This window comes from Cervus elaphus, chromosome 20 (genome assembly GCF_910594005.1).
Source record: "Cervus elaphus chromosome 20, mCerEla1.1, whole genome shotgun sequence".
In the NCBI taxonomy this organism is placed as follows: Eukaryota; Metazoa; Chordata; class Mammalia; order Artiodactyla; family Cervidae; genus Cervus; species Cervus elaphus.
In genome coordinates, this window is record NC_057834.1 from 132,096,671 (window position 1) to 132,110,047 (window position 13,377).

At 50.2% G+C, this 13,377-nt stretch overlaps 1 protein-coding gene across 2 annotated transcripts in view; it reads left to right on the plus strand.

Annotated features, from left to right (window-relative positions):
- CSMD2 (CUB and Sushi multiple domains 2) overlaps positions 1-13,377 on the plus strand; it is a 684,323-nt gene that overhangs the window by 525,222 nt on the left and 145,724 nt on the right. For both annotated transcript variants that reach the window (XM_043878199.1, XM_043878200.1), the window contains exons 26-28: positions 1,022-1,224; positions 6,648-6,839; positions 12,470-12,608. In XM_043878199.1, coding sequence (XP_043734134.1) covers positions 1,022-1,224; positions 6,648-6,839; positions 12,470-12,608 — 534 coding nt within the window. The remainder of the gene's footprint in view (positions 1-1,021; positions 1,225-6,647; positions 6,840-12,469; positions 12,609-13,377) is intronic.

The window sequence follows — 13,377 nt, forward strand, 5'->3', positions numbered from 1 at the left end:
TCTTCTCCTATGTGAAAATCTTCTTCACATAGGAGAAATGTGAAGAAATGTGAAGAAAATGTGATCTTCTCCGAGTTTTATAATTTTACATTTACATTTAGGTCTGTAATCTATTTGAGTTCATTTTTGTGGAGGGTATAAAGTCTGTGTGTAGATTCATTTTTACATGTGGATGTCCAATAGTTCCAGCACCATTTGTTGAAAAGGCTCTCTCTGCTCCATTGTATTACCTTTGCTCCTTTGTTAAGGATCAGTTAACTGTATTAATATGGGTCTATTTCTGGACTTTTGATCTATTTGTCTATTATATCACTGATATCACCCTGTCTCGATTAATGTAGCTTGCTAGTCAGTCTTGATGTCAAGTAGTGTCAATTCTCCCGACCTGTCCTTCAATACTGTGTTGGCTCTCACAGGCCTTTTGCTCCCCATATAAACTTTAGAGTCAGTTTGTCAATATCCACAAACAACTTGCTGGGATTTTGACCGAATATTTGTTTTTTCCATATATCCTTTATCCCCAAACTTTGCCTTCTCAGCATCCCTTTCCAGACTAGACTCAGGAGTGAGGTCTGGGGACTGCTGTGTAGAGTTGAGGAGGTGGCAACAGGAGTTAAGAGTATGCTTAGTATCATAAGAGTATTTCCACTGCTCTAAAAATCCTCTGGCTCACCAGTTCTTCCCCTCTCCCTGACCTAGCCTCTGGCAATCACTGATCTTTTTGCTATTTCCATAGTTTTGCCTTTTTAATAATAATAATAATAATAAATAATAATAAACATAATAATAATAATAATAATAAACAAGATGCACAAAACCTAGCCTCCCTCGCTCTTGTCCCCGTTTCTAGTGACCCCAGTGGGCAGAGCAGTCGAGATGGAAGTTGAGAGCATAACTGCCGGACATCACTTCCTATTCCTTCCTGCAAGTCTTTCTTCGGTGTATGACTTGCCGTGACCGGAAACCACTGGAAGGAAGGGGCTGAGCCCTGCGTGACCACCTGCCTCTTCTCCCCACGCAGGCTCCACTTCCTGGTGTTCGACACAGAGGAGGTCCACGACGTCCTGCGCATCTGGGACGGGCCGGTGGAGAGTGGGGTCCTGCTGAAGGAGCTTAGCGGCCCGGCCCTGCCCAAGGACCTCCACAGCACCTTCAACTCTGTCGTTCTTCAGTTCAGCACCGACTTCTTCACCAGCAAGCAGGGCTTCGCCATTCAGTTCTCAGGTCTGTGTCCACCCTCCACCACCCGCCTGTATCAGTCCTGCCTCAACCCCCCGCCCCCTCCCTCAAGTCCCCTCTTTCCTTCATCTCTCCACTCGGGTAAAGATGTTTGTTGAGCATCTGCTCTGTGCCTGGTTTATGGGCAACGCTGGTACTAACATCCGTGCTGAGCTTACTCTAAAGGAGGAGACAGGCAGGTGAATAGACACTGACATGCAAATCTACAAGTATGTGGAGAGAGGAGTGTGAACTGTTATGGTCACCTTGGAGCATCAAGGAAGATGTTCCAGGAAAGATGATGCTCAAGCTCTGACCCAAACGATGAGTAGAAGTTGCAGAAAAACAGACAGTATTTCAGGGAGGGCATGGTCAATGATGATGTGGGCTTAGAGTTGTCATGGAATTGGACATGCAGGATTCCTGGGGCCTTATTATATGAGTAAGAGAGAAAAGGGCATCTTGGGTGTGAAGGGCATGTGAAGAGGTGCAGAGGCAGGTTCATGGACTCCAGATGTAGAGGGCTGTCCTTGGCTGAAACCTGGAGTGTGTGGAGGCAGGCAGGGCAGGAACAAGCTGGCAGTGGTTTGGGGCACAATCACGGAAGAACTGATCTGACACATCACGCACGCTGATTCTTAGTTTAGTGCAGGTCTCAGTAAGGACTGGGAGCCAAATATGAGTAATCTAAATTCAATTACTTATGTACTGTGGTGGCCAAGTATGGGGGAGCATCACAGAGAGCTACCAAAAACGGGCAGCGCTCAGACATCCAAGTCCTGACATAAACGCGCATCTGTGATGGTCCTGCCTCTCCTGCGATGCATCGTCTCATATCCTCTGAATTGCCTCTTGCATCACTCATCTCCCTGCACGGGTGACTCTGCCTCTGTCTACGCTTATGTTTAATATACAGCAGCTGTCTCATTACCATCTCCTTACCCCACGGTGGGTGTGAGGGGTGGTTTCCATGGTGATGGCCAGAGCAAGGCTGTGTGGCACCTGGGCCGTGGCTTTACCTCCACTCTCTCACCTGGTAGATAGATCAGGTATATCTGGGTATATCTCTAGCACCAGTAAGGCTGTAACAGCATTTCAGAGCCTACTTCCAGCCGTTTTGGGCATCTGTCTTCTCCATGGAGACCAGCATTTAGCAGTGTGGGGTGGGAGGCTGGCACACATGAGGGTCTCCAGGGCCATGTTCTTATGTACTCAGTAACTTGCCCGCTTAACATTCACACCGGCTGCCAGCCTCATGAGAAATAGCTCCTTGTGGGATTCACTGGGAGTCTTCTTACTGGAAAGCCGGCACCCACTTATCCATGGAGAGGGCCCCTAGTGATCACCCAGTAACACTGAACTGACCCAAGATTAGAGTCTCACTGTGGGGCCGCAAGAGTCATTTTAGATAAGCATTTCCTGACATCTGTCCGCATGAGGTCCATGGGCAGTTCATTGGTATTGCAGGAAAAGGAAGTCTGCTTGATCAAATTATGTCAGGAAGGTGCTTAGGTTGAGGCAGACCTAAAGAGATTATCTGTAATTTGGAGCCTCCGAGAACATCTGTTCTGCTAATGCAGATGAATTTGGAAAGTGTCGGGCAGGTCACAGTTCTCAACATATTTTATCGTGGGTGACTTTTTCCAAGGCTATCTCAAAAGATTAGCATTTCATGAAACAAACTTTTGGAGATTGCTGGTATACGCCATAGAAAGCTCTCCCAGCAGCAAAGAGAGTGGAATGCTAAAGAGACAGCTCAGTCCATTCACTGGGGAAAGGAGAATTAGGAATAATTAAGCCAGATATGTATTTTCTCTGTGTTGAAGCTGATGGGTACGGTTTTATAAAAGGCCCATCATTGCACTGGCGAATTTCCCCCACAGATTTGCAATATCTGACCTGCAGTGTGTCTTCAGGCTTGCCACGTGGGCCAGAGTCCCTGGGCGGTCCCGTGAGCCGTGCCTTCACCCAGCAGCTCCAGCTACTTTCCCACACACTGCTCAGCTCAGAGACACCCTCTTCCTCCTTCAAAGCTCATCTCAGATGCCACTTCTTCCTAAGCTCCCCATTCAGAATAGACGGCTGTCGCTACCGTTACCACCAGCACTTCTGTTTCTTCAGCACATTGCCGATTCTAGGCCCTCAGCCTTGCCTGGGACCTGGCCACCTACTTGCCAGCACACAGGACGCTCTTAGGGGTGGGGGCCGCCTTGTGTCCCCATCAGACTCCTGAAGCAGGAGCCCACTCACTACCCAGTGGACCACTAGGTACATGAAGACATGAACAAATGGATGGTTTTCTCTTAACACAGGATTTCCTTGGGCAATTCACCCTGAGTACCACTTAGGTCCACAAAGAGAGGAGTGGGAGAACTACCTGGTCTAGGCTCCAGGAAGGCCGTGCCAACCCGAGGTTTGGGAAAGGTCACCTTCCCTGTTGCTGTCATCACTTAGCAAATACCAGCACTGCTCTAGGGAAGAGGGAACGGCTAACCCCACGTTAACGTTATCGTGTGTGTTTGACAGGGGATTGTACAGAAATGCCAGGGACGATTAGTACAGGCTTGGCTTTATTGAGTAAACACGACTGTGTAACATCTAACATCCTGTCTGCACCACATGGATCCAACCTCTCCCTGGGGGCTTTGCTGAGCAGCTCACATTCAGGAGCATTAAAGGGAGAATGAAGAAAAGGTGAGAGGGAGCCCTGAAGGAGAGGCACACGTAATCACGGCCACCTATAGAGCCAGCACCACCCTAAACTCTCTGCGACATTATCTCTTATAATGTTCCCAAAACCCATAAAGCACGGGCATCATTATTAATCCATGTTGCAGATGTGGGCTGTGGGGCCCAGAGAGGTTTCTCATTCAAGGTCATATAGAGTTAATAAGTAGAAGAGCCTGGGTCAAAATCCCTGTGTCTGATTCCCAAACCTAGGCCCTTAATCATCGCACTCCATTGCCTCCCCTGTATGGTCAGAACAGTGAGCTGTTTTTCTCCCAGAGAATCATTTACATGTATATGCTGTAAAGCTGGAGTTGAAAGCTAAGTCTGCTTTTAATTGGGAAGGGAGAAGATTGGTTCTTGTTTGACTTTATAAATAAATTCAGTAAGTGTCTGATGGTGATGGTTTGTTCATTTATTTATTCACCCAAGAAATATTTACTGAACACCGCTGTGTGCCGGGTACCACTCTAGGCCCTGGAGATACAGCTGAAAGCAAAACAGCCAAGGTCTCTGTTCCCATAGTAATGCACAAGTGATCTACAATATAGAGGAAAACACGTGAACTAGCAAGATGATTACAGGTTGTGCTATGAAGGGAACACAACACGGTAATGTGACAAATTTGATGGAAAGGGGTTAAAGGGTAAGCCCAGAAGAAGGTGATCAAAGAAGCCTGTCTGAGGAGAGGATGTTGGAGCTGAAAACTGAATGACAAGACAGAGCCGGCATAGAAAGATCTGTGGCAAGAGTGTTCCCAGGCAGCAGGGGCAGCAGGTGCAAAGGCCCTGGGGGCAGGGATGTGGGGGAGAGACGGCCCTGAGCTGGCTGTGCTGAAAGGAGACTTTACAACTGTGGCTGAAACATAGCGATAGCAGATCATTGAGGGTGTTAACAATTAAAGCTGGATCCAAGCAAAGGATAGGTTTTAATATGTGCTTTCAAAAGAGGAGACTTTAAGGTACCATAAACCAGGAGTCGGCAAGTTTTTTCTGTATAAGTCCAGGTAGTAAATATTTCAGGCTTTGTGGACCACGTGATCTCTGTCATAACAACTCAACTCTGTCATCAGAGCATGAAACCAGCCGTAGACAACTTGTTTACAAGTGAGCACCCCTGTGTTTCAGTAACACTTTGTTTGCAAGGACAGGCATGCAGCCAGATTTTGCTGTGGGCCTTGGTTTGTTTTATACTGTCTTAGGCATTACCTGGTATAAGGAATTAGGTACTCCAACTCCAGGACCTGTCCATGCAATCCTAAATCTTATAATTAGTGATATCAGTGTCTGCAGTTGCCCTGGGCTTTTGCACCGAGTAATAGAGGAGAGTGGATACATATCCCCAGGAGATCTAGAGGATGTAGAAAGCATAAAATCTCTCTAAGGCCTCCTGGTTTGCTTAACAGCTAACGTGGGAACTACCCTGGAGGCCCAGTGGTTAGTTCAGATTTTGCCTACCAATACAGGGGGTGTGGGTTCGACCCCTGATCCAGGAGCTAAAATCCCACATGCCTCATGGCTGAAAAGCATAAAACAGAAGCAGCATTGTGACAGATTCAATAAAGACTTTAAAAAATGGTCCACATTTTTAGAATCTTTTTTTAAAAAATAACTACTGTGAATTTTACATTTTATTCCATAATAAATTCATTTGCTTTAGTGTAAAAGTTATTTTCCCAGAATTTCTGAGAAAAATTGACCCTCCAAGTCAATGACTGTATTGATTCTGTGTCCCCCAGAGTCTCCTATTTCCAGGGCCTGCCGAGCACAATCTATGCACCATGACACAGGCGGGGACCCTGGAGGAAGCTGGGGTTGATGCAGCTGCCCCAGAACCCTTTCTCTGGACTTCGTCTCATACCCTTTCCTTTGGCGTGTTTTCTCACCTGCATTTTGTCCATTTATTCAGTCATGCTTTTATTCATTTGTTCCTCCTTTCCATCATTTATTTGATGTTTGCTTTTAGAATAAACGGGCCTCTCTATATTACACTGTCTGATATTAGGCTACAAATATCTTCCCAAATTCCTAGGTTTATTGAATTTTTAAAACATCCCAGCTAGTAATGTTTATTTTGAACTCCACCATGCCACTCGCTGTCAACACCAGATTTGTCTCTGTTTCAGTCTGATGAGTTGTGGGTTGGTTGCCATGCAAGGGAGAATATGACCTTCATCTGACCTTAGTAACTCCAGCATCTTCTCAGCCACCACTCAGCATGCAGGCAGGCCAACTCCCAAACTCCCTGGCAGACCTTTCTGATTGCATATTGGAGTTTATTCTTAATTACCTTGTCACTCCCTCATATGGATCATGTTAGCGATATTTTGCAGAATTGGAAAGCTCTCTGTAACAAGGCTTGTGCCGTTAAATCAAATTGAACTCAGTTCTACTATCATAGCAGGGCAGTCATGCTTAACTGTAGTATAGTATCTCATGGTAGATGGATGACCGTGATGCTGATGGTACGGGTAGAACAGGTGACGGTCAGGAGCAGGGGTGGAGGTGGTGACAGGAACGGGCGTGAAAACAAAGGTGACGGCACGGCTGCTGCAGCTGCTGATGCTGACAGGAGGTGATGGAGATTCCGGCAGAGACCTTGGTGATGGAGATGGTGACGTCAGTGAGCGTGGTGAGCCGGGAGCCTCACTGTCTGGCAGACACCTAGGCAACCCCACTTTCTCCTCTGTTTTCTTATCCCAGTGTCCACGGCAACATCCTGCAATGACCCCGGGGTTCCCCAGAATGGCAGCCGGAGTGGCAACAGCTGGGAAGCCGGCGACTCCACGGTGTTCCAGTGTGACCCCGGCTACGCGCTGCAGGGAAGCGCGGAGATCAGCTGCGTGAAGATCGAGAACAGATTCTTCTGGCAGCCCAGCCCGCCGACCTGCATCGGTACAGAGCAACTGCCCTGTGACCCCCGCTCTCTGGTCCCAGCACTTGTATCCTCCAGGTCTCCCAGCCCCTTAAGTGGCAGCTGCATTTGGAGTCTGTCCAGGAGAGTCAGAAGAGCTGAAAGTCGCAGGAACCTCCACGCTTACTCTGCTTTGCCGGCACATGTACACACACACACACGCACACACTCACACACACACACACACACTCACTCACACACACACACGCACACACTCACACACACACACACACACAGTCATACCCTCACACTCTGTGTCTGTCCATGTGCTCTGTGTGCTAAGGCACTTCAGTCGTGTCCTGCTCTTTGTGACCTTATGGACTGCAGCCCGCCAGGCTCCTCTGCCCATGGGATTCTCCAGGCAAGAATACTGGAGTGGGTTGCCGTGCCCTCCTCCGGGGGATCTCAGCCACCCAGGGATCAAACCTTGTGTCTCCTGCATTTGCAGGCAGGTTCTTTACCGCTGGGCTTCCCTGGTGGCTCAGAGGTTAAAGCGTCTGCCTCCAATGCGGGAGACCTGGGTTCGATCCCTGGGTTGGGAAGATTCCCCTGGAGAAGGAAATGGTAACCCACTCCAGTGTTCTTGCCTGGAGAATCCCATGGACGGAGGAGCCTGGTGGGCTACAGTCCACGGGGTCACAAAGAGTAGGACACAACTGAGCGACTTCACTTACTTCTTTACCACTAATGCCACGTGGGAAGCCCCACTCACACTCTACACACTACAGATTCTTTCCACTTCAAAATAGTCCCCAAATTTTCTGTTTGTCCCTTTTCTCCTGGCCCAGTCCATATAGACTGGGAGGAGGACCATGGGTCGCCTCGGGTAACGAGGGTCCTCGGGTTTTGAAATGACCCTTCTATTACCTGAAGCGCTGGGAGGGCGCTCTCAGGCCTGGATGTAAAAGGAAGACCTTTGCTCTTCTTCACAAGGAAATGATTGGTTACCTGGCTTTTGGGTCCCCAGCTCTGTCCTTAGTCCTTAGATTTCCCTGCTTGACGGATGAAGAAGTGGAGGGTCTGCAATGTGTCCATGGTCACGTAGCTCATGCAGGTTGGGGCCTGAGTCATCAGTCCCGCTCTCTGGCTCCTGAAGGCTGGGAGGAGGAAGGAACTTAAAAGGAGAGGAGGACAGGAAAGAAAGAGAAATCAATGAAACAGACATTCCAGGGCTCAGGTCCACATGGCTCTTTCCCTCAGGCAAAATACAGAGTGTAGTTCTGTACTGGGTCAGCAATGGATGCCAGAAGAGACCAGGAGTCCTGGGGTCCGTGCTGGACCTTTCCTCAGCAGCCTCACTTAGCTTTCCCTGCAGCTCTCTGTAATGAGCACCATCCCGTCACCTTACAGTAGAGGCATCTGAAACTTGGGAACTTTGAATATCTTGTCTCAAATCACAGAGCCAGGATACGGCAGCACCAAGAGTCACCCCCACGTCAGCCTGAACGCGACGCCTTACATGCGCCTGACTCCCACCCCAGAGATGGTTTCCGGGGATGTCCTGAGATGCCCACCCCGGTGACGCCCAGCCCCCTCTTTGCATGCAGGCTCAGTGGGAGGTGCTGTCCCGGCAGCTGAGGACTGGCCTTTGCTCTTTGGGCCCCGAGGCCTGGCGCTGAGTGCTGACCCTCGGGGGCAGTGAGGACTCACGTGGGTGTGTGTGGTAGGAGCTCAGTGCAAGTGCCGCGGACAGGAAGGCGAGGCCTGGGTTTCAGAGCCCACTCGCTTGTCAACTGCAGCTGTGACCCGCCAAGAGAGCAGAGGATATTGAGGAAGACAGGTCACAGGGGGAGTCCTGGGCTTTGCTGTTTACTAGTTCAGTGGCTGCGGGGAAATTGCTTCAACTCTCTGACGCTCGGTCTCCTCATGTGTAAAGTGAAGGTAAACGTACTTACCTCGTGGCGTTGTGGGGTGAGACCACTAACTCTGACCTCAAGAAATATTCACGTCTCTCCGTCTGTCCTCTCTCCTGCCTTGCCTTCTTTGTTTGCTTCTTTCACATTTTTTGGACTCCCTTCCCTTCCCTGAACCAGACTTCTATCTGGTGGAGGGAATTCTAGTGAGGGGTGGGGGATCAGGGGGTCAGATGACCTCTGAGGCGCCGTCCAAATTCAGCCTTGTCTCAGGCTGGGATTCCTTCAGTTTGTCGTATGGAAAAGCAGGTCCTATCACAAGGCCGCCCCGGCTGGAGCAGGGGGAAGCCCCAGGCTGAGCCGGCGAGAGCAGTGCGTGTGTAGCCGGCAGGGCAGAGAGGTTAATTTGGCTTTCATTACCCATTCTTCTGCACTCGGTGTGGGGAAATGTTCCTCGCAACTAAATGAGCGTCTGCCTCTTCTGGAAGTGACAAGCCCCTCCTCATTTCCAGCTCCCTTGGCCGTCTGCCAGGACGGGTCTGGCTGGCCTTCATGCCCTTTCATTATAGGGAGGAAGCAAAGGAAGGTAACAAGCGTTTGTGAGCACCCTCCCCACCATAGGCACTGGGGTGGATGTAGCTACATTTTCTCAAGTGAAATCACTGTGCAGTGAGTTTAGAGCTTGGGTTCTGGATTCCAGCTGCCTGGTTCGAGTCAGCTTCATGAGGACAGGCGGTGTGGCCTTAGACAAATCACACCATCTCCCTATACCTCAGTTTCCTGCCCTGTAAAACAGGGAAGATAATAGTACCCACCTCCTGGGGTTGTTTGGAGGATTGAATAAGCTAATGCCGTCAAGCTCTTAGAGCCATGCCTGGTTCATAGTAAACACTGTGTGTATTAGAGGCCTTTAGAGCAATTATTCTTTTCTTAAATTTTATTTTATAGATAAGAAAACAGGGATCAGGGAGGTGGGATAGCTTTGCCCAAAGTCACAACTAGGAGGAGGCCAGGTGGAAATTTGAACCCAGGACTGTATAATGTCAAGATCAATGGTCTTTTCCACAACTCTCACCCCTCGATACAGCTGGTCCACTTTTTAGCCACCTGGAATGACCAGTGCCTGTCCCCACAACTCACACCTGGGCATGGTGGTTCGTAAGGTCAAGCCTGGATCTGAGGGCAGAGCCTGTCTTCCGTTTCTAACTCATGGTGGGGAGTGGACAGGGCCAGAGTAAGGCCTGGAGGCCATGCCCAGGGTTGGAAGGGAGACCTGGCTCCTGGGTCCAGCTTGGCACCCCAACCCCAGCCCTAACTGAGTACCCACTTGACAGGATGGGGTGCCGCTGGCTTGTCGCCATGGCCTCATTTAGTCTCCAACAGCTCAGCTGTCCTCCTGGCCAACGCCTGGGCCTAGGAGGGAAAGGGGGACTTTGTGGCCCTCTACCAGCTTCACCCGAGCGGCAGGACCCGACCATCCTGTGGGTGCGGCAGCCCAGGAGTCCAGCCACAGCCTTGAGGACAACTGCCCAAGAGCAGCGAGGCCCACGCCGGGGTCCTGGGTGGGAAGCAAATGCCTGACCGCCTGATACTGGGGGGTCATCACGCAGGGAGCTGGGCCAGAGCAGGGGCCTCGAGCCCAGACAGACTGAGAGCATTTGGGGGGTTGGTGGAAAAATAGCGGGAGCAGTTTTGAAACATGAAGATTCACCCCATCTGTGCAAAGTTAAGGGAAGGAACCCCTGGGCTGTGAAGGAAGGTGGAGCCTGGTAGCCCTTGACTAAACGGAGGGAGCAGGGGAAGATGCCCCCGGAGCTGGGGCCCCTGCCCTGAGCAGGGTTTTCTGCTCTTCTTGGCTGTACCACTGTGTTTTCTAGGCCGGCCTGGGCAGGGCCACACACAGTGGACAGGACAGTGTGGTCTTACTTTGTTAACTTCAAGGTTTCACCCTAACCAGACAGGCCTCCAGTCTGTCCCATCCACCGAACCATCTTGTCTCGAGAAGGGTCGGTGGAGAAGTGAGTGAGGTACAAGACAGACTCAACTCAAGGGACCATCCTCACTCCCAGAAGCTCTACTCCTGGGTACCCCGCCCCCGCCGGCCTGCGGGGAGGGACCGCCCGCCCATCCCCACTGTCGCCAGCGGCTCCAAGGTAGCACAGAAGCAGGGGGGAAGTGATGGGCTTGGGGGCCAGACACATGTGGGTCTGAGTCTCAGAGTGGATCTGGGCAAGTTCCTTAACCTCTCTGAGCCTCAGTTTCCTCTTTTCTGTGTCTGGAAGGTTAGTCCATAGCTTACCGAGTTGTTATGAGATAGAAATGAGATATGGATCTAAAATGCTGTATGTCATATGTGACTTTTAATAGGTGTCCACTGGAGTGTGTCTGGTACTCAAGTTGGGACTTGAGAAATATTTCCCACAAGAAAAAACCCACATGACCCATGACCCCTCAGGTTTTATGTTCAGCCACATTATGGCTCTTACAGCCTCATCTGAAGACCTACCATTTTTCAAAGAGACCCTGTTGAGGATTGATCCAGTCCTTTAGGCTCACCCCTAGTAAAAGCTACACTGAGACAGCAAAGCTTAGTTCTGGGACAAGCAAACAGCTGCTCTGAAGTCCAATCCTGGATGCACCCTCAGCTCCCTCCTCCACGTCCAGTCCTGGCCCTTCTGCGGGCTCACTGCTTGCCCACTCTACCGCCAACCTTCAGTGTACCCTGAGGTTTTCAGATCAGGCCATGTCTGTAGTCTCAGCCATCTTTTCCTGTTAACATTCCCGTACAACCTCCCAACCTTCACTTTATCAGACCCTCTTACTACAGTCCAATAACCCAGCCCCCTGGGGAAGAACCAGATTCAGAAGCTGGCACATACCCCCCAAGGGCTCTGGATGAGCAGCTTGCTATATTCCTGGCCACCTTCCCACCCGCCACCTGCTGGAAAGGCCTGTCTTCTCAGGGGAGGGCAACCACCGTGGACTAATTGGGGATTTGTAATATTTCCATACAACGGAGGAACACATGCTATCTTGGAAAGAGGCCTTTGAGGAAATTGGAAGGTGTCTAGGTGTCTGCAGCCCCACGCAGGTGCCAAGAGCAGTGGCAGCATAGGAGGCCAGGCACGCTCGGCAGACACACGTGATTGTTTTCTGCTCCTCCTGACATCAAGTGCACTGGGATTAGTGGTAAATAACCCATAAAGCTCAACCAGAAGTGGGATCTGATGCTTTGAAAGGAGTCCGAGTATTTCACATGTCTGAAAGCCTAGTAATGGCTTCATACATGGACGAGGTCCAGTACGCCACGTGCTTTCACAGACATCTCCCAAATCTACAACCGCTCCATGAAAGAGGTGTTACCTCTGCACAAGAGAACGGACACTGAGGTCTAGAGAGGTTAGATAAACTCCCTAAGGTCACACAGCCAGGAAGTGGCAGAGCCAGATGTTTTGATTTTGTTGTTCAATAGCTTAGCGAGGTGAAACCCCTATAACATAAAATTAACCATTAAAAAAGAACATTTTCGTGGCATTTAGTGCATTGACAATGTTGGGCAAGCCCCTCTCTCTCCAGTTCCAAACAGCTCCATCACTTTAACGTGAGACCTCACCCCCATGGCATGCCACCCTTCCCCTGAGCCCCTGGAAACAAGTTCTAATTTAGGTCGATCGGACTCAATCCCTTCTCTACCAATGCTGGTGGGAAGGTGACCAGGTGCTGGGGACAGTCTCACCCTTGTCTTCCTCTCTCCTCAGCTCCCTGTGGGGGAGACCTGACGGGACCATCAGGAGTCATCCTGTCACCAAACTACCCAGAACCCTACCCGCCAGGCAAGGAGTGTGACTGGAAGGTGACCGTCTCGCCAGACTATGTCATCGCCCTGGTATTTAACATGTACGTACCTTTCCCCCGGGTGGGAGGTGGAGGGCTCAGAGCAGGTAGGGGTGCAGACCCGGGTCCCGGTGAGCATACATAGGGCCTCTGTGAACAGGACTTCGTTCCAGGGGAGGTGAAGGAGTCCAGAAAAGGAGAGAAACCAGCAATCCTTGAACATCTCCTGTGTGCCGGGCACTGTGCTCTGTGGCTTCATACCTAGTATCCTCGTATGTGATCCTTGTATTCAGGCTCTCAGTCGTGTCCGACTCTTTGCAACCCTTAGGACTGCAGTCCACCAGGCTCCTCTGTCCATGGGATTTCCCAGGCAAGAATACTAGAGTGGATCACTGTATCCTCCTCCAGGGGATCTTCCCAACCCAGGGATCGAATTCACGTCTCCTGCATTACAGGCAGATTCTTTACCACTGAGCCAGCTGGGAAGCCCTATTTAATCCTTATGATAATTTATAAAGTAGCTATTATTCTTGGTTTGTCTCTCTCTTTTTTTTTTTTTTTTAACCTCTGAAGATGCCAAGATTCAGAAATTCAGGGTCGTTTTCCCCTGCTCTTCTGAATTCTCCCCCGCTACTCTCACCAACTTCTCCTACCACCCTCTCCAGTTTAGGAACAGCCCAGGAATCTCCTAGCCACTCCCCTGCCAAGCTCCAACACTATCTCCTTGATTTCTTTTAGAAGCAAACTCTTCACAAGAATTGTCTCTGCTTTCCTCTCCTTTCCTCGCCTCTTGTTCACTCTCAAATCACTGACATCCGGTTTCTGACTCCAT